The sequence below is a fragment of the Protopterus annectens genome, chromosome 4.part1, assembly GCF_019279795.1.
Source record: "Protopterus annectens isolate FY-2018-M chromosome 4.part1, PAN1.0, whole genome shotgun sequence".
Classification (NCBI taxonomy): Eukaryota; Metazoa; Chordata; order Ceratodontiformes; family Protopteridae; genus Protopterus; species Protopterus annectens.
Genome location: NC_056734.1, coordinates 545896662 through 545917907, shown reverse-complemented (window position 1 = coordinate 545917907; position 21246 = coordinate 545896662). Strand labels below are relative to the sequence as shown.

At 39.7% G+C, this 21246-nt stretch overlaps 1 protein-coding gene across 1 annotated transcript in view; it reads left to right on the top strand.

The window, feature by feature from the left end:
- The window catches only part of PCCB (propionyl-CoA carboxylase subunit beta), a 1126289-nt gene that overhangs the window by 184908 nt on the left and 920135 nt on the right, over positions 1-21246 (top strand). Inside the window, exon 3 of the mRNA XM_044070351.1 lies at positions 11835-11903. Within this exon, the coding sequence (XP_043926286.1) occupies positions 11835-11903 (69 nt within the window). The remainder of the gene's footprint in view (positions 1-11834; positions 11904-21246) is intronic.

Genomic DNA, 21246 nt, shown 5'->3' with positions numbered 1-21246 from the left:
CTGTCGACTCTAAGTTGGATACCATACAGTCCATGTCAACCGCCTTCATCCATTTGATTTTCAACACTGTTGAAGGCGTCTTGAGAGCCACAGGCATTACCTTAAGGAGACATGCTTGGATACAGTTGTGTGACTTTGCCTTTCAAGACTTCATTTGTAAATGCCCCTTTTGATGGTTCGACTCTGTTTGGACCAAAAGTCAAGGACACGCTCTCTAAAAGTAAGCAAGACATGAAAACCCTTTCTGCTATAGGGATACAGCTTTCTATCCCTCAAGAGAAACCAGAAAGGAGGTAAGAAACTGTAGTTCTGGAAGTCTTGATGGTTCTCCCCAGATACTTCTGGAGGCACGCCCCCCCCCAGTATAGAGGGTGGAGTTTTGATGGTGGACGTTACCCACATGACAGAGAAAGCCCACAGAATCAAGGCTCCAGGGATCCAGTCTCAAGGAGGCCTTAATGCTCCTGAACAATTGCCAGCTGTAGAAACAGTCGGTGGGCACTTGTCTCTGCACCAAGAAATTTGGACATCCATCACTGAAGATGTCTAGGTAGAGCGGATAATTTATTTTTATTTATTTTATTTTACATTTGTTGACTGGGCTAGTCTAACTGGATATATGTCCATTTTCAGTAGAGGCCCGGGGAGAAAAGCTCCACATAAAAAAGCAAAAACAAACAGAACATTACAACTTCAGTTACAGTTCATTTGTCAGACAAAACAGTTGTTTACATGGTAGCTTAGCAATTCTGATAGATAAAAAATAAAACAAAATAGAAAACTTTGTTTTTTGAGCAAATAATAGAAGAAAAAAGTATTCTGAAGGATGTGAGAGATTATATGATAATATAGTGATAATAAACAGATGCTTCTCCATTCCACTCATCACCAGAGAAACTCCCCAATGTTCCACCCTCACAAAGAAAAGCAGTTGCAATACAAATAAAAAAGCTGCTAGTCAAGTGAGTTATCCAGGAGGTCCCACCACACCAACACAGATCTGGAATTTACTCAAGATTCTTTTTGATGCAAGAAAAGAACAGGGATCTTGGGTCAGTTTTGGACCTCAGTCATCTCAGTCAGTATGTTAGACAGACAAAGTCCTGGATGGTCGCGGTACAGTCCATCCTTCCTCTATTGATAAAGAACTCAGTAGACCTTCAGGATGTTTACTACAACATTATGATGGGCAGGCAATCCAGAAGGTTTCTCTACTTCCATCTGGGAGCCAGTCACTTTCAGTTCAGAGCCCTACCCTTTGCTCTCACTACAGCCTCCCAGATGTTCACCAAGTGTACATTAGTGGTTGCTGCTCGCCTCAGACATTCCAAGTGTTTCCTTATGTAAATTACTGGCTCATTACTGCTCCTGCCAGGCCTGTTTTCTTTCAGGCCAGGGAGTACATGCTCCATCTTGGCTCCTAGTTGGATATCACAGTAAATCTGGACAAATCTCCACTTCTCCCAGTACAGACATTGAAATGTATAGGTGTCCATTTAGATACCACAGTCCAGATAGCAAGGCTGCCAGAGAACAGATTGTCCGCCCTGCAAAACCAGGCACTAAAAGTTCTTACCTGTCAAAAGCCACCATCCAGACTTGTTCCCCAGCTTCTGGGCTCAATGACAGCCTCCACCCTTATTTTTCTAGACAGATATTGTATGAGAGTTCTGCCGTGGTCCATCTGGTACCAACTAATGCATTTTTGGACTCGTTTGACAAACATTTGCAGAACAGGTAAGGTGGTGGATTCAGTCTCCAAAAGTATATTAAAGCCATCTGTTTGTTACCCCCCCCCAAGCCACGGTGACCACAGACACTTTCCAGATAGGGTTGGGGGGGTCATTACATGGGGAAGATGGTCCAAGGCATGTGGTCCCCTTCCAAGGCCAGTCTTCACATCAGTGTACTAGAGATGAGGGCTGTTTTCCTAGCATTGCAGGCTTTTCAGGACATCCTTTCTGTAGTGACGACTTCTCTCCAGAAGGACAACATGTCAGTAACCTGGAATATCAACAAACATAGAGGAAAATGTTCCTACCCATTATGTCGAGAAGAGATAAGAGTGTAGCAGTGGGTGATATCTTCTGATCACATTCTTGTAGCAATCCATATACCAGGGAACTCCAATGTTCTGGCTGACAGCTTAAGCAAATCTGTCCTTCTGCTTCATGAGTGGTCCCTCAACCCATCAGTGGTGAAACAGATTTTTCATCAATGAGGCTAGCAATGCTGTTATCTTTTTGCCTGTCCCCACAGCACCAAGTGCAACAGGTTCTTTGCTGTGACCCTTGAAGGATGCTCTGACGAACGTTTAGCTCTCCAGTTTTCTCTCTGCCTTTCCCCATACTCCTCTGATTCCAGAATTCCTATAGAAAGCATCAGAGAGGAAGATCACTGTCATCCTTGTTGCTCCTTTATACCCTCGACAGGTCTTTTCTGTCACTCATCTAGAATGCCTCACCTGGACTTTCAGGCCATCGAGTTTAACTGCTTGGCTTCTCCACTTCCAGTGATGGCTAGTCAGTCCAGGCTGTCTTTCCTCAGTAATCCACATTCTTGCATCTTCTCAGAAACTATGTACTAGAAAAAAATACAAAAGTAAATGGAAAAGATTTCTGTTTGGGCCTGCTGGGGTCTTTTCTGGCACCTCTCCTTGTGATTTTAGACTTTCTAGCATCTATTTTCCTTGCTGGAGCCAGTTATTCTATGATTAACGCCTGGGTCTGATGTTGTCCTCTGTCTGGCTTTAACCTGTGAGTGATTGGATCTGACACTGGCCATATCCTTCAGACTTCATCTTACTGGGCTCCACTTCCCTTACTCAGTCCCCCACTCTTAAACTGACCTATCGGATCTAGTTTGCCACAATTACTGTTAGCAGCTTTTTCCGGCACTGCAAGAGTGCATCCTTTTTGAATAGTCATTTATGGTAGCTTTTTCACCTGTCCTTTCTCCATTACCTTTGTTAAATTTATTATACTTAGTATAGGTTTAGCATAGGTGGTTAGGCAGCTAGGTTAGGCTTAATTTTCTAGTTTTGGTATAAAGCAGCATCTGGGCATCCTACCCTTTTTGTGTGGTGCTCTTTTTTAGTCCTTTTATTCTTTGGTAGTTTAGTGTTGTCTATTTGGTAGTGGTATAAGTATAGGATTTGAGTATTTGTTTTTTGCATACTGTGTTGGTTTGCTTTATCATGGATAAGGGCTTTAAAAAATGTGTTGCCTGTGGGCATAGGCTGCCTTCTCGAGATTATTTTATGGGGGCTGCCCATCTGGACTCTCCCTTAGTCCATCTTTAAGGTGTTTGGGTCCAGGGCAGTAAATGAATGACTGTCTAAGTTAGTCCTTAAGGGCCTTCTTTCAGCTGGTTCCTCCTCCTCTGCTTCGGCGCCAAGAGTTGGATCCAATAAGCACTGTTATTTGAAGGACTCTAAGACCTCTAAGGGGGGTTATAGAAGGTCCTCATCTGTTTCTGCACTTGCTCCCTCTTTTGGCTTTCTGGATCTGAAAGTCCTATGGCCTTCAGGTGCACCAGCTGCCTCTGCACCGGCATCTGCTCTGACCCCCTCAGAGCAGATTTGCCCTCCGTGGTGACTATGAGCAAGGCTTCATCTCCGGTGCTCAATGTTCCTAATCCTTTTTTGGATAAATGGGCTCCATTGGGTCAGGTAGCTTCTCCTTTTTCCACGTCTACTTCACTGGAGATGTCATTGCCTGCCCCGGTTCAGAGTCTCCCAAGCTTAGATCTGGCAGACTAGTTCTTTGTCCTCCAAGCCCCAATCAATGGCTTCATCCACTTAGTTATAGAGGTCAGTGGGTGGTTTCAGAGCTTCCAACTTAGTGCAGCTAATAAAGTCATTCTTGCAAACCAAGATGCAATTAGGTTGTATTCCTTTGGGTCCAGGTCCTGTTACTGGAACTTTCGCTCCAGTACTCTAGTTTTCTTCCTCAGTCTCTTTGGAACCAAGGTCCACTGTGACTGATCCAATGGTGTGGCAGTCTTCAGTTTTGGAGCATACCTTGGTCTCATTGACTCTGACCAATTCGAGCTGACTGGACCTCAAGGCCATGGCTTCAAGGCTGGTGTTTCCTGGTCGGGGTTGATGGTCCCAACATCTGGATCTTCCCTCCTGCTCAGAGCATCAAGCTCCTCACCTTCTCATGTGCATTTTTATTTCCTGTAGGATATGAACTGGTAAAATGCAAAACAGAATTCGAATAAGTCGATTTCCTATGAATTTCTGCTTTAAATGCTTTTCTCACCTTGTCCTTACTTAAATTCACAGTAGTGCTTAATGGTAGTATGTGAGAAAAAGTTTTATGCTTATACCTGGATGATATTTTTATATTATGGAAAGGTACAGAAGAGATGCTTGGTAATTTTTTGTCCTATATTAATAATACCACTGATTATTTAAAATTTACTCATGATCTTGGTTACCAAGAAATTCATTTTGTGGATGTGAATTTAATTAAGGACAAGATGAGAAAAGCACTTAAAGCAAATAATGAATAGAAAATTGACTTATTCTAATTCTTTTTTGTATTTTACCAGTTCACATCCTATAGGAAATAAAAAGGCAGTGGTAAAAGGACAATTTGTCCGGGCCGCAAGAATGATAACTCTTGATGTTGATTTTAGCTAAGGAATGTGGGTTGCTTAAAAAGATGTTCATTGAGAGAGGGTATCCAATAAGTATGTTGGAAGATATATGTAATGAAGTGCAAACAAAAAGGGAGAATGGACATTTTAACCTCATTCTTAGTTCCCATGGAGAGAACCATCAGATAAGGACTAAAGAAGTGCAATGTGACTGCTCAGTTGCATTTATAACAACATTTAGTATGCATTTTTATGAAGTAAAAGCTATCATGATAAAGAACTGGGCAGTCATTAATGATGATGTAAAAATCAGAGAAAAGGTAGGGGAAGGATTAAAAATGGTGTCGAGAAGAGGCAAAAACCTTAAGAAGTTAATAGAGTGTTGTAAAAAACCTACTAATAACTTGCACATGGGTATGAGTAGGTGCGGAATGTGTAACTACTGCAGTTTTATATCCCAAGGGCAATGTGTTGAGATCAGAAATAGAAAATATAGAATTACTGGAAAATTTAATTGTAATACAAAAATGCTAGTGTTTGTTGACAATATGCCAGTTATGTCCGGCATATTATATAGGAAAAACAACTAGATGTTTGAAAGAGAGAATATATGAGCATATTTATGCAATCAGAAAAGGCATTTTAACAAATGCATTAACAAAGTATACATATGAATTTAAAGATCATATGTTCAAGTTTTGTGTAATAGAGCCGATTAAAGAACAGGATAGGGGTAGACCTTGGACCATTCAGCTGGAAAAGACTGAATTAGTTTGGCAGCTGCAACTGCATTCATGTGTATGACCAGGATTAAATGATTACTACACTATTAATAGTATACTTAAGTTAAAGGCATTGGCTAAGTAGTAAGTAAAAAAGTTAAAAAAAGTAAAAAAAAAAAAAAAAAAAAAAAAAGTAGGAAAGTGAATAAGTAAGGAATTGTTAATAGCAATAATAATAAAAATAGAATATTCATAATATTTTCAGTTTAGGCATTGGTTAGCATGTTTATATTCCTATTGTGTCTTTTCAAGAGTATATAGCAACCACTATTTTATTAATTATTGGGTATCATAGGAAATGCATTGCTAGTATGATGGATGTAGTAAGTTTGTGTGTGTGTGTGTGTGTGTGTGTGTGTGTGTGTGTGTGTGTGTGTGTGTGTGTGTGTGTGTATGTTGTTGTGTCTTTCGGCTTTTCCCGGTTAGGGGTCGCCACAACGGAACTCCGGTCCACTAATGATTGGCAGTAGATTTTTACGTGCCGAATTGCCAGCTCTGATGCACAACCTTCAACGAAGGTACGCCCATTCACGCATGTCTCCACACAGAAGACGCTCCAAGACGCTCTAGCTGAGAATCGAACAGGACAACGTCTTACTGGGAGGTGACAACGCTACCGCAGCACCACCACCGCAGTCTCGTGTGTGTGTGTGTGTGTACATATATATATATATATATATATATATACACACACACACACACACACACACACACACACACACACACACATATATATGATTTATTATCTGCAATATAATTATTCATGGAGCACGTTGGCTTAGATGATTGGATATTGTATTAGTATTTTAACAACAAGTTTTTATATGAGTCATATGTTTTTAAAAAAGCACTGAATATGTCACTTCCTGTTTGAAAAGGAAATGGCACCATTTTAAGTACATAAGAAGGAAGGTTTTTAGTTGTTTGTTGTCTGATGAAGTTTGCTGTTTGAGACAAATGAAAAGTGCTTAACAGTAAATAAAGAAGCCGTTCTATATCCATCACCGTTATTAATTTGGTTTTATTTATATAGTTTGTGCACTTTTTGGTTCATCTTTATCTGAAATGACTGACTTAGGGAGGTTGCTTTCTCCTTTGTTTTTGGAGTTTTTTGTCCTCCTTTAGTAGTGTAGTTTGGAGCTTGTTTTAGATGGGGCAAACTCAATCTGTGAGGTTGGTTGAGGAGCAGAGGATTGTGGGTAAGGGAGATGGAGCCCTGCATGTTGAAATCTGAAGGGTTAGGTCAGTGTCTGATCAGAGTTGAATCTGATAACCCACAGGTTGAACCAGACTGAGACAGGCAACACGGATCTATCGTTATGGTAAGTACGTAATGTTCATTTAGTGGCTATTTCAGATTTTCATATTAGAGAAAATCAGGCAACCTTGGCTTCTGTTTGATTAGCCAAAGTTTTCCTGAGGGGCACTTTCCTTCTCAGACCCCCTTCTTAGGGACACTATTCCTCCTTGGGATGTGACCTTTTGCTTCAAGACTTAAACCAACCACCCTTTGGAACTGCTGCCAGGGTGGATATCAAATTTTGACTTGGAAAACTAGTAACTTCACCACAGAGAGTACCAGAACTACAGGTCTTGTGCTGCAAACCTCCTTGTATCATTTTCCACACAGATAGGGTATCCCTACGGACCAATCCTTCCTTTTGTTCTTAAGGTAGCTTCTGATCTCACTGAACCAGTGCATTGATCTACCAGTTTTCTTTCCAGATTTCTCCAGTAGATTAAAATGTATGCTTCACTTGCTGGATGTACATGGCCAACTTCATTTATATCTCCATCATATCAAATCCTTCAAGAAGACAGATAGTTTGACAAGGAAGTTTCAAAAGTATCCTTAGCTAGATGGCTATCTGACTGTATCTTTCACATTTACAAAGAAAAAGGTTTGACCCTGCATAGACCAGTTAAATCACATTCAACTAGGTCTGTCTCAGCTTCCTCAGCCTTCTTTTCTTGGGCCTCAATTGATATTTGTGCAGCTGCCACTTGGTCCAATGCTCACACTTTTATTTTTCATTATAAGCTGAATTTGCTCTCCAAAAACAGAGAGGCTTTTGGTTCAGCCATCCTCCGGATTATCCTTCTAGGAGGCCACCCCAAGGGTTGAGTTGCTGGGAACTCTGTCCCACCTATTGAGAAACTGATGAAAGAGACAACAACAGATATGAAAGTTATGTACTTACCATAATGATAGAACTGTGTTGTCTGTTTCTATCCTTCATCTCCCTGCCTTCCTTCCCCTCTCCAGTCTACAGAAAATCCTTCATCTCCCTGCCTTCCTTCCCCCCTCCAGTCTATGGAAAATAATTCCTTTGAGTTCTGATTTGAAAGTATGATCTGCCCCTGAGCAGTGTCCTGTGCTTTTTGTAGCTCTAGAGCAGTACTTCTCCAGAGACTTTTGTGTTTTGGAATTTGATATCTATCTTTGTGCTTTGCTTTGTCATGGGGTTGTATACAAACTTGATCTGATGTAATATGGGAGTATAAGTGTGCTTATGGGTAAGGGGAGGCGCCTGAGTTGTGGATCCTAAAGTCTAGAGTGTCCAAAGTTGGATCCCAAGACCCATCTGTTGAGGGATGGAAGCAGACAACACTGTTCTATCCTTGTGGTAAGTACATAACTTTTCTTTCTTGATATACTGTATAAAGTAAATCAGGATAAGACCCTATGTCCCAGGTATATATCTTCGTATGGCTAAGCATTCAGCATTGTCAGTAGTACATAATCTTAGAACCTTAAAGCAACTGTAAACCATCTGAATGTGGTCATATGTGCTTAACAATGTATTTTATAAGGGTCTATATTACTTTGTTGAAAGGCGTTTTCATCAAACGACTTTTCATTGACACATAAACAGCAAATTCCCAAAGCTACAAACTGCCACTTCAGCAAATTTTTTCCTAGGGGAAAAAAAATCGTTTGGTCATCATCAGGAATTTGCCCTTTTCTCCACTGTAGTGTAATTTCGGAGTTGGTATATTTAGTTGGGGGGTGTGGGGGGCACAGCCCCCTACTTCGTGCAGTCTGATAGTTTGTTTGGTGTTTGGTTGCCCAAGCGATTTTTTTCCCCTGGAAAAAATTAACTGAAGTGGCCATTCGGAGTTTTGGGAGTTTGCTGTTTATGTGTTGAAGAAAAGGCGTTTGATGAAAACGTCTTTCGATCAGGTAATCTAGACCCTTTTATAAGTCTAGAAACTTAAAGGAATACAGTAAATGTATAGACATAAAATAGGTTTAAATTTAAAATTTGTTATAAGAAGTTTTGCTACAGTCAGTCCACAGAAAGATTAAATCCTGTAAGCAAACTGGTTGTACTCAAATAAAAACAGGCATCTGGAAAACTTAGGAAAGTGTAGAATTAGTCAATTTGTAAAAGTAAGGAAAGTACAGTGTTGTTGATATAGATCTTATAACAACTTATATAACCAAAAGTTGCTTTAAAATAAACATAAATTTCTCCCTTACAGCTTTTGGGTTTTGTAAACTAATTTCACTTTACAAACTCTAGGTAATTGCAAATAGAATAGGATTTGTAGCAGTAATATCATTCACAATGTATTCCCTCTTACAATAAAGTTTTATATATTTAAAAATATAGACAGCTGTACTACAGTACCACTAAAGCAGTAGTATAATCAGACATTTGACTAATTTGAGGGTTAGAAGCATATTACCGATTTAAGATGTTGAAGATATGCTGTATAAATCGGTGTATCTGAATTAGGTTGTGCAGCTGTGAGTATGATGGCTAAAAAGAGTGCAGTTAAAAATGGCATTAGCTTATACAATGTTTATGAACATCACCTTTTTTTTAATCAGAGTCTAAATAAAAGACAAGAGGGGAAACCAAGTGCATATTCAGATTAATCAGTATATAAAACTTTCCCTCAGGCTATGCTAGTTACCAGTCAGTAATCAGAAGCATTCATAGGTTTATAGGTAGGTACTAGGCTACTGTCCCTAGGGCCTATATAAGCCTAACCAAAAAGGTACCCTGGCTTTCGCCACCCAAGAAAATTATTTACCTGAGCCCCTGTTGAGCAGAGCCACAGAAATAATCTCCGGTGTGAATTTCATATTTCCCATCCAATCATCAAGATTTTTCTTGAAGAGTGCTAATGAGGAGCTTTGTTTGATATAGATAGGTAGTTTGTTCCAGAGTATGGGAAGTCTCTGGGACAGGAATCTATCCCTCCAGCAGTTCTGTTTATTGTGTATAAACTCTGTAAATATTTTCATGGAGTATGATTGTTACACGGAAAACTAACTTGCTAGCCAAGCAGTAAAAAATAGTGTTTTCAAATCAGTATTTCCGATGTAAACTCTGCAAATGAAAATATTTCCTCCAAAGGCTACTGTTACACTGCAATATGGCACTAGTTTATACTCCAAAATTATTTAAATTAAATATTTACACAAGTTTTGGTGAAGGCAGTGCAAGTATTAACCTTTCCTTATGTGTTAATTATGAACTAACTTCAAACCAAGTAATTTCTTAAGTAGTGTGGAAGAATTGATCAGATTGTATACCAATCTAAAATATAAAACTCGAACTACCAGAAGGCTGACCAAGATGCTCCAGAAAAAGTTTATTGCATCAGTTAAGCCCTTTCATCACAGAATAATACGGTATTTCAAATCTTAAGCGAAATATTAAAAACGAGTATTTTTGGGGATCGAGTTCATGCAGCCATATAAAGGATTATGACATTCCTAACTTAAAATACCTTATGGCAAAATTAACAGTGGGTGTCAGGAATATATGTCTTTTTGCAAGATATTAACCAAGGCATAAGTATTCTTCATGATGTTATTAAGACATGTATACGTGCTGTTAATTTTGCCATAAGGTATTTTAAGTTAGGAATGTCATAATCCTTTAAATGGCTGCATCAACTCGATCCCCAAAAATACTCTTTAATATTTCACTTAAGATATGAAATACCATATTATTCTGTGATGAAAGCGCTTAACTGATGCAATAAATGTTTTTCTGGAGCATCTTGGTCAGCCTTCTGGTGGTTTGAGTTTTATATTGTTTGTTTGCTTCTGGTTATATTGTATACCAATCTGTTGGTGTACATGCATCTTTGTATCTTCACTTCAGCATTTATCCACTATTCACATGTCTGCTTGAGAGGGACAGACACATTGCAAGGGACAAATTCAAAGCAAAAAGGATCCATTCTACAAGTAAACCCTAGACAACTAGGAAATAGAGTGAATTGGTGTTCCCTTCATCTTGAAAAAGAATGGGGAGACAACCAAAATAAAATCTTCTCCAAATCCTTTAAAGGAAGAGAGGGTAGGCAAAAAATAATATAATAGCCCCCTTACGCTGCTCGAGTATTAAAGTGCATTGCCTAATTGTAAGTCTCTTAAGTAAAGAATTTTATTATTCAACTTCAACAGCTTGTGGTTGTGATCATGGAGTTATTATTGTAAGGAATTGTGTGTAGGTTTTGTGACTTGTTAACTGCTAACTTCCGCTTTTCAAAGAATGTCTGCTTTAGCCATAACTATCAGACAGTAAATATTTGTGTACTCAAAATATTTGTTGTAAATCTACATTTTGCTTTTATTTGATGTAATAAACTGTTGCCATTATGGGCCTGGGCTGTGACTGAAAAGGGTCTGGTGACTAGACTACCTACTCGGGTATCAAAAGTAAATGAATTAATTCTATATGATATTTGGCTTATTTTAAGAGGGGAGAGTAGTTGTGATCTTTGTGTGCCAAACTGACCTAGCTGGTGGCTGCAAGTTACCATAAAGGCAGAAGAAGGGGGGTTACTGGCAGTAAAGATATCACTAATTCCCTCAGGGAAATGTGTGTCTGTGTGTCTAAAATGATAGTGCCCAAGTTCCCATTACTGTTACTAAGATAATACTGGAGCATCTTCTCTGGGAGCAAGTTGGGCAAAACCATGGCAAGCCAGTAGCAATAACTGTCCTGGGCATCTGTTCTGTTCTAAACTTGTTTGAATGCAGCAGGTTTTGGTTGTAACGCAAGGCAACAGTGCTCATTTGTTGTATGCGCTTAAGTACAACCGCCTCCTATATTATTTGGCAGTTTGTAGTACAGATTGTAAGATCATAGCCTATGACCACAGCAAGTTGGACTTTATCTGTAGCTATGAAGTTTGCATTTATACTTCCTCTTTCTTCTGTCCAGCTTTACCTTGACATGCTATGGGTTCACAGTAATGAATGTCTTTTCTCTACTGAGAAAACTCTAGAAATATGATTGCTTTTGCCAGTTTGGCGGTCAGTGTTATGTATAGAAACATTTGTTGCATCAACATAGTTACGTGGTCATCAAACAGGTAAACCCATTAGTAATTGTTTGAAGCTGTATACAATATATTTGGAAAGGCAAATTGTAGTAAGCTTTTGAATATGTTACTTAAAGTTTTGAATTTTTGCAGTTCCCTGGAGACAGTGTCGTGACGGGTCAGGGCCGTATTAATGGAAGACTGGTGTATATCTTTAGTCAGGTTAGTATGTGAATTATTACTCAAATGTGTTGTTTTTAAAAATTCTGTTGATTAAAATTGTACACAAAAGCTGAATTTTCTTTCTTCATAAGTCTGAAGTTGTTAATAACAAGGAATAAATGCATTCACTGTGCAGTCATACATGGTTGGTAGCAAAAACAACCTATAACCAAAGTATTGCTTTTTTCTTCATTGTAATTTTGAACTGGAAAAGGGCTGCAGCTCCATTTAGCTTTTTCTTTAGTCATGAGAGTCAAGAATATGTACAATTGAGCTGTGAAAGCAGATTGGTTGAACCTTTCTGTATTACAGCACTGTGTATGATATAGGATGCATCTGACACTGTGATATCATTGACTGTGTAATATTTTGAATGCAGTTTAACATAGCTTTAGATTATAAATATACAAAAGGTGTACAATTTTTGCCAAAATTGTTATCATATTAAGTAGAAATTTAATATTTTTGAAAACCAGCATAACTTTAGAGAATACAGCCGAGCTTAAACTTAGAAATAAAGAACAAATATGTATTCACAAAACTAGTTGGTGTGCCACTCTTTTATACACTATGTGTGTGTGTGTGTGTGTGTGTGTGTGTGTGTGTGTGTGTGTGTGTGTGTGTGTGTGTGTGTGTCTGTGGTTCCATCAACTTGGCATCAACTTCATGTTGGTTGATGTCATTGATGAGACTCATAGTTTTAGTACTTAGTCTTGACTTGAGCAGTTGGGTCGTTGAACACAGCTACAAGGCAACACCGTAAGTTATTAGATTGTGGAAAGGGACTCTGCGTGTTGGCTCCACCCCATGACTTCTATAAGTATGGGGCCTTGAATGTGAAATCCTTGACCCAGTAAAAGTTGGCACAGAAAAGTCTGCACAGATTCAGACCATCTGGGAAAGATTCATCTACTGAACACTCTCCATTTCACCTGTCCTGAGAAAGAAGAGGTACAAGAGGAAGCATGTTGTCTTCACCAAAGTCCCCTACCCTAGACTCGTATCTCAACAAAGATAGTTCCAAGACCTGCAATTGTGAGGCACATAATCACTAAAAAGAAGCAAAATGAAAGTAGACGAGAACAGCAAATATTGAAAATCGATGTTCTCTTTTAAAGCTACTTTTAGTGGGGGGCAAGCACCCTGCACCTCCCAGTGTCACTGGCACCCCCAACCCTGCCTACTTATGTATACTAACTCTGAGATCACCACACCTTAGAAAAAAGGGAATACTCTAATACACAGCAATTTTGGACTTTGTTTATGTAAGTCATTTTCCACACACTCCATCTCACTATTCCAAAACTCGCTCTTTCAAGTCTTTTTATTCAGAATGATTACTGGAGGCCTCCCCACAATATCCTCCAGATGACTGCAAATTTTTTAAGATCCTGAAGCTAATGAACTAGAAGGGATCCTTGCCCCTTAGATCACATCTTCTCTCTTTCAAAGAAGAGGTGTGGAGGACTTAAAACTCATCAGATGAGGAGTTGAAAGCCCAAATTCAAAACAGTTAAAACTTTCTCAAATTATATGAAAATGCATTTGGCCTTGATAAATGTTCAAAAGCACCATTTAAAACAAGGAGGCTGTAGTTGGGACAGGACTATGATTTAAAGGAACTTGAGCAGGAGAGAGTATATAAATATTTGTGAATAGTTGAAGGATAAACCAATAAAACATGAACCAATGCGAATAAAGCTCAGTAAGGAATACTTCAGAAGACTAAAACTGATATTGAAAACTACCTTGGCATCTAAGAATAACGTCCAAACTATAAATCAATTTGGTCTTTCTGTTTTAACTTATAGTTTTGGGGTGAACAACTTGCCACCAAAATTTTTGGATTGATTGGACACAAAAAAAGGCTTTGTGCTTATCAAATGGTATATACAAATCAGTGTATATCACGATTATATATTCTTCGCTCTGAAGGCACCATGTACTTTCTCGGAACTGATTATATGTATAGATCTGCGATCACATCAATGCATACATATCTGCTGACCTCATCAGATCCAAATATAGTGAAAGTTTAAAACATGAGGAGAAGTCTAAGATGACAACTTTGTTTAGTTTAACAGAAGTATTTGGTATCAAGGGGAATGAAAATCAAACCAGAAGTAGACAAAAATCAGACAACTGAATGTGCTAAAAAACGAAAGAAAGAATTTAAGGGGAAGGATCATGAGAAGGAAGGAAATGTAGAAAATCCATAAATATAGTTGAAGAACAGAGATTTATTGGAACAACCACACACTGTCCAATATTTGATGGAGGAATAGTTAAGGATAGATGAATTGAAACCAAAAGATGAAAAGTTAATAATGGCAGCCCTGGATAGTGGACTTGCATACATGTTGGTTTTCAAAATCCATTGAAAAGGTGCAGGTTCTGTATAAAAAAAACTGGAAACAGTCACACTTGTTGCTGGGTGTGACACACTCATGGCAGAGGGACTATATAATGAAAGGCACAATAATATGGCAAGACAGTTGCACTGGGGATTGTGCAAATACTATAATGAAGTAGCTGAGAATCATTGGAAATGTGAACTACAAACCATTATAGAGAATGATGAAGTGTATATCACATGGGAATACATAAGATAAAACCAGATATAGTAGTCCTTGGGGAAAAAAATACAAAAGAAGCACTAATCGTTGAAATTGCTACACCCAATGATTCCAGTGTCTCACATACAGAGAAACACCGCCATAAAATTTCAGGGTTTCCAGGCAGAAACAAGAGCAATGTGGACGAAAGATTCCTTCTTGCCTTGAGAAGTTTGGATCCCCCTACTGTGGCCACAACTGATTAAAGACATTTCTTCTTCTAGTCCTCATCTCTTTTCATATCCTGTCAGTAAGCTTCACCCTAAACCCTCCTGAAACTAACTGCATGGTTTCTCCACTTTGACAGCCAGGGAACCTCGTTTTCTACCCTCTTATGGTGGTCCAGATCCTAACAGCAGCCCAGAAACCTTTTATTACACAAGAGAAAGTGGGTGACATTCTCTTTGTGGTTCACTCAACAAGGAGTAGGCCTGTTTATAGCACCAGTGCTTGGTATTCTGAAGTTTTTGGCTGACTTATTTGATGAAGCCCCCAATTTTTCCACTCTTTGGGTACATTCATCAGCTATTTCGAATTTTCAAGAGTCTTAACTCTTCATTTGTAGCATCTCAGAAAGTTTATAAAATCTTTATTTAAGGGGTGTTTCCCTGCTTAGACCTCCCTTTAAGGACCTTCTTCCTCCCATGGACCACAGCTTTTTTTTGGAAAAGCTGACACTACTGCTACTAGGAACAGTCTTCCAGGAAAGATGCTTTAATTCTGCTGTGGCCACAGGTTCAAAAGGTCAGCATATCAGCTAGAAGGTTTTCAGAACTGAAAGCTCTTTCTTGTCAACCTGTATATATTTAACCTTTCTGAAAGGCAGGATCACTTTACAAGTCAACCCAGTGTTCATGCCTAAAGTAGGTTCAGATTTTAACCTGAATTAGTCAGTTACTCTACCATTTTTCCTCCTCTGATTGTCAAAGGTGAATGTAAGATGCACTGTCTCGGTATTCACAGGCAACAGAGATTCTCTTTACGAGTGACTAAAAATCACAGATAGAACTAATGGCTTTTCAAATCTTTTGCTCCAAATAGAGTGAGTCAGAAAATTTCCAAAGTTATCTTGTCCAATTGGCTGTGAAATAGTATGTGTCTAGTAAAAAGGCAATTCCAGGTAAACCCAGAGCTCAGTATCCTTCTTTAGAAGTCTGTCAGTGGATGACATCCATACAGCTGTGATATGGACTACACTGTGCACCTTTGCAAGATTCTCTGAGCTGCATGTGATCTCAAGATCTAGATCTTCTTTAGGGGCCACCATCTTTTGTGGTATTCTGTCATTAGCCACCTAAAACATTTAGCTGGGGACTCTGTCCTTCTGCCTGAAGTGGACAGGCTGTATTATGTAAAATATGAACAGTACATACTTGTCATAATGTTAGATCTTCATGATCCATATCTTTCCACTTATTTACACTGTCCACCCCTTCTAGTGTTTTTTTGTCCCGTACTACTTTTAAGAATTGGCTGACAAACGTGATTTGGAGAGGACAGAGAAGCAAGGAGCATTGCAGGAGCAAGAAGATGAGCTCAAGCTTTGGGGAAATCTTGTAGATGCCAGATGAGTGTTATCTGCAGTGACCAGTCCTTCTCTTTGAAGTGGACAGATGTGGAGCATAAATAATATTACGGCAAGTACATAACTTTCATAGTTATGTATTTTCCTGAGAAAACTTATTTGGACAACCTGTACCATAAAACAAGACACTGTGTGGGGAAAGTAAAATTTCTTATTTAGAGTGGTCCTGTCTAGACACTGGAACCTAGGGACTTTTCGCTGAAGGTGTATTATCGTGGCAGCAATAAAACTTTGGCTAGCTTGAGCTTCTTCCCTGCTACATAACAAAGTGCTCCCAGCTGATTCTCCTGACCTTTTTGCCACCGTTAAACACTTTAACAACCCTTTAGTTAGCGTAAACATTTCCGATTGAGTTAGTTGGCATTTTGAACTTAGTAAGTGACTTTTTCACATTTCTTTTGCTTGTTAAGGATAGTTAAACAGCATTCATTCCCTAGCTGTTTTTAAGGACATTTTTATTAAATTCTCTTAAGACATTGACACACATACTTTAATAGAAAATAAAATGTGCTATATTAGCATTATTTTTTTAGTTACATACATTATACATTTTGTGTATTTTTTTCTTTCTTTATAAAAACTGTAATTCAGTCCAACATTGTGTAAATTGCTCATTCTTTATTAGAAAGGCTCACCCAGACTCTGCTACACTTTGCTGTGAAGGAAAGGTTAGTTTGCTTTTTATTTGTTGTATTTTGTATTAGTTTATTGCCTTTTTATATTTTGAATACTGTGATTTGTTTTCTTTACCTTGTGTTTCACTTATATTCTGCATTTAACTGCATATTAAAACTTCAAAAGAGACCACAGATCTGCCTCTTGTGAATCAGGCAGAAATTAGAACTGATCAATAAAGGACTCATACATAAGATAGAAGAGGTCACTTAAGGTTAATCATTTGTGAATTGAGGGGGTGGAGCTAGGAACTAAACCTTCTATTTAAGGGGTAAAATAAAACATTTCAGAGCTTTATTAGAAAGGCTCACCCAGACTCTGCTACACTTTGCTGTGAAGGAAATGTTAGTTTGCTTTTTATTTGTTGTATTTTGTATTAGTTTATTACCTTTTTATATTTTGAATACTGTGATTTGTTTTCTTTACCTTGTGTTTCACTTGTATTCTGCTTTTAACTGCATATTAAAACTTCAAAAGAGACCACAGCTCTGTGTCTTGTGAGTCAGGCAGAATTTTTTTCCCACCCGCCCACTGTCTTTCTAGTTGCCTGCCTCTTATGTTAATTTGACCATATATCTAATTTCCTCTCTGCTTTCACTGGCTTGTGTGAGTAAGCACAAATTTATCATTTTGTGAAATCACTCCTCTTCAACTATTTAAATTTATTGGACATCCTACTGTATTCCATAGTACCAGAATACAAAACTGATCACCCCCTTTCAATGTATCTTGCTGTTTTAAAAATAGTGACTCTCCACTAAAACTTAACTTTTTAGACAGGTAAAACTTAAGTTACCTACTTTCACATCTAACTTCTCTAGTGCACACTGCAGTGTTTAGGATAAAACATTGTTTTAATCTTACCTTTAAGCATCCCTGTGACTAGCACTTGCTCTGATACCTGCTGGAAAGCACTAGGAAGCCTTAAACTGATACAAGCACTCAATTCTCCTTATTAATAAGGAGAAATTAATCATAGGCACTAAACAGCCTGTAATTGCAAAGTACCTTGCTAAGGGAAGGAAAAACAGCTCCTGTACTTTTCAAAAAAAGCACCAAACCAGGCATGTCAAGGGTCAGCTTCCGGTGATTTCTCCTGTCCACCTGGTGAATCTGGGCATATTGGGGCAATGCAGCAATTGCCTCATGTACACACTCAACCCTCTCCTCCTACCACCCAACACTACAACCTGTGAGAGATGCACTTACATAGCCAAACTGAAAGCAAAGCACTCTCCACCCAAGATTGTGCTAGACAGTCAAGAGGAGAAGGTTAACACCCACACTACACCTCAAGCAACACATAGACCTTATAAACTCACACCACCAGCACCCACTGATAGCAACACTAAATCCACATATGCGAAGGCCCCTAACTGTAACCTGCCCAAGCAACAAGGACCTCCGAAGATGAAACGCAAACAAACACCAATAACAACCAAAGTGCCACATAGCTCACAACACCAGTGTGCCACCCAGCAACAGCCCCTAAGGCAAGACAACGTACCTAACACTTTAGTCATAGGTGACTCTATAGTCAGGGACACTGATGTCCCACTCACCAGGCTGAACAAGGAGAAAATTACAGTCAGCTGCCTGTCAGGTGCCAGGATCCGCCACATAATGCATGCACTCAAGTCATTCCACAACAAGTACAAATATGACTCTGTCATTGTCCATGTTGGAGTAAATGACTTGAGATGTACCTCCCTGGACTACATGAAAAGAGGCATGGAAGAGCTCTCGGATCATGTGGCCCAGGCAGGTATGACCCTAGCCCTGAGTAGCATCCTGCCTTCGCCCAGAATTATACCACAATATAAGGACAAAATGATTGACTTCAACAATTGGCTAAGCTTCTGGTGTCATTCAAAGGGGACCCAGTATCTGTCTGCCTGGGATGACATGATCGACAGACCACTATGCTTTGCCAGAGATGGTCTCCACCTGTCGCCCCTGGGATTCAGGTTACTGGCTAAGGCTCTTGCCACCCCTATAATGCCTTTTTTAGGCAAAGTTCAAAGGACAAAACCTCCACCATAACAGGTACAAGCATGCAAAATCTGAAGGTAATGCTACTCAATGCTAGAAATCTAAACCTCAAAATGCACACTCTCGAGGCACTCCTAAAAATGGAGAACATCAATATCTGTGTAGTAACTGAGACCTGGTTCAAGGCTGCAGAGAGCACCCCTGCAATGCCAGGCTACAACTCTTACCACACTTTTCGGGAACCAAACCAGGATTGAAACACTAAAGGTGGAGGAGTGTCCATATTCACCAAGGATATTCACACCACCAGGCTAGTTGCCCAACACAATGCGTCTGAAATTCTCCAGGTGCAACTAACACTAGGTAAGCCTGCAATCCAAATTGTAGCTTGTTACAGATCCCCCATCATGCCCCAAGAGTCTCACTACACCTTTCTAAACATACTGGAAAATATTAAAATACAACCAAACACCCTAATACTGGGTGATTTCAACTACCCTGCCATTAACTGGGAAAACTACACGTGTACTAATACCTTTGCCCAACGGTTCTTGGAATTCATAAATTCCAATGCCCTGGATCAACTGATCCATAGTCCCACCAGGGGCTTCAATATCCTAGACCTGGTAATTACCAACATGAGAAATCAATGCTCCACACCTATGGTCACCCCCTCGTTGGTCAGGTCAGACCATAAGCTAATCACCCTTAACATCCACATCCCACCCCCACTCCCCAGTAAGGAAACTTCCATAAAAAACTTCTCCAAAGCCAACGTCATGCTACTCAAGTCAGAAGTGACAAACTTCATGATACCCATGCAGACGGGAACTGAAAGTTCGACTGCTGAGTCCTACACTAAGGCACTGTACTCATGCATGAATCGTGCCATCCCATATAGAACCAAGATGCTCTCCTCCAAAAAAGGAAGCCAATCTGGTGGGCCACTTCCATAAACAGACTTTACAAGAAAAGGAAGAAACTGTTGCAGAAAAGAGGAAAATCCCACAATGCAAAAAATTCCCTTACCAGCCTCAGTAAGAAGCTGACATCCCTCGTAAAATCCTCCAAAGCTAGTTACGAAAATAAAATTGAAAAAGATTCCAAAGACAACCACAAAGCATTCTATAACTATGTGAAGAATCTAAATGGCAGTGCTCAGATCTGCTCTGAGCAACAACAGAAATGGCATTAATTATACTGATCCCAAGCATATTGCCAATATGCTGGCAGATCGATTTAGTGTCAACTTCACCCCCCCCCTCTCACCCCCTAAATGGCCCATCTCAATACCAGATGATTGCCAAATTCCGGTAATAATGGCCACACAGGTAAAAAACGTAATCTCCAAAGCTAAGAATACAGCATCCATGGGACCAGATGACATCCTGGGCTGTGTACTACATGAACTACAAAATGAACTGGCACCTCACCTAAGTAATCATACCCTCACGTCAGGCTTCATGCCCACTGAGTGGCACACAGCTACAGTTATCCCACTCCACAAGGCAGGATCCACCTTGGATCCCGGGAACTACCGCCCCATCAGACTGATGAGCCTGATCTGCAAGTTCGTGGAACGTATTATCATGGAACTTATAAACAAAGATATTGGCAACCTTCAAACACTGAACCCCACCCAGTTTGGGTTCGTGAAGGGCCGATCTTGTCTCCTGAACCTGATTGACTTCTTCGAATCAGTCTCCAGAGCCGTGGATGAGGGTAAGGTAGTCCACACAGCCTATCTGGACCTCGCCAAGGCCTTTGACACCATTCCCCACTCTGGAATCATAGATAAACTTACTAAGCTGGGCATTAATCCCTACATCACTCGATGGGTTGCCAACTGGCTTACTGACAGAACCCACACTGTAAAAGTAGCTGACTCCAAATCCAGGTCCATACAAGTGACAAGTGGAGTACCTCAGGATTCAGTCCTGGGGCCGCTCTTGTTTGGCATCTACTTCTCTGAAGTACAGGCCAACACTAAGGGACTCTGGCTAACAAAGTTCGCAGATGACTGCAAACTGGGAGCCATTATTAAATCCCCAAATGATGGGGATACACTACAAAAGGGCCTTACAGAAACAGATGCTTGGTGCCAGAGCCATGGGCTCAAGCTCAATGCCAAGAAATGTATAGTTATCCCCTGTGGGAAAAAACATGTACCCATGAATTACCACATAGGTGGCAGTACACTAAACACCGAAAGTTTGATAAGAGACTTAGGGACACAGGTGGACAGTGGTCTCACCTTTAATAACCACATTGCCACAACAGTCAGGAAATCCTTCTATGTGGCACACCTCATCACTAAGGGTTTTTTATCCAGAAAAAAGGAGGTCATTGTCCCACTGTACTCATCCCTCATTGGACCCATTATAGAATACAACGCCTTATTTGGTATGTACCTCTCAAGACATCTGCAACAACTGGAAAGGTCGCAGAAATACCTCACTAAAAGAATCACAGGCCT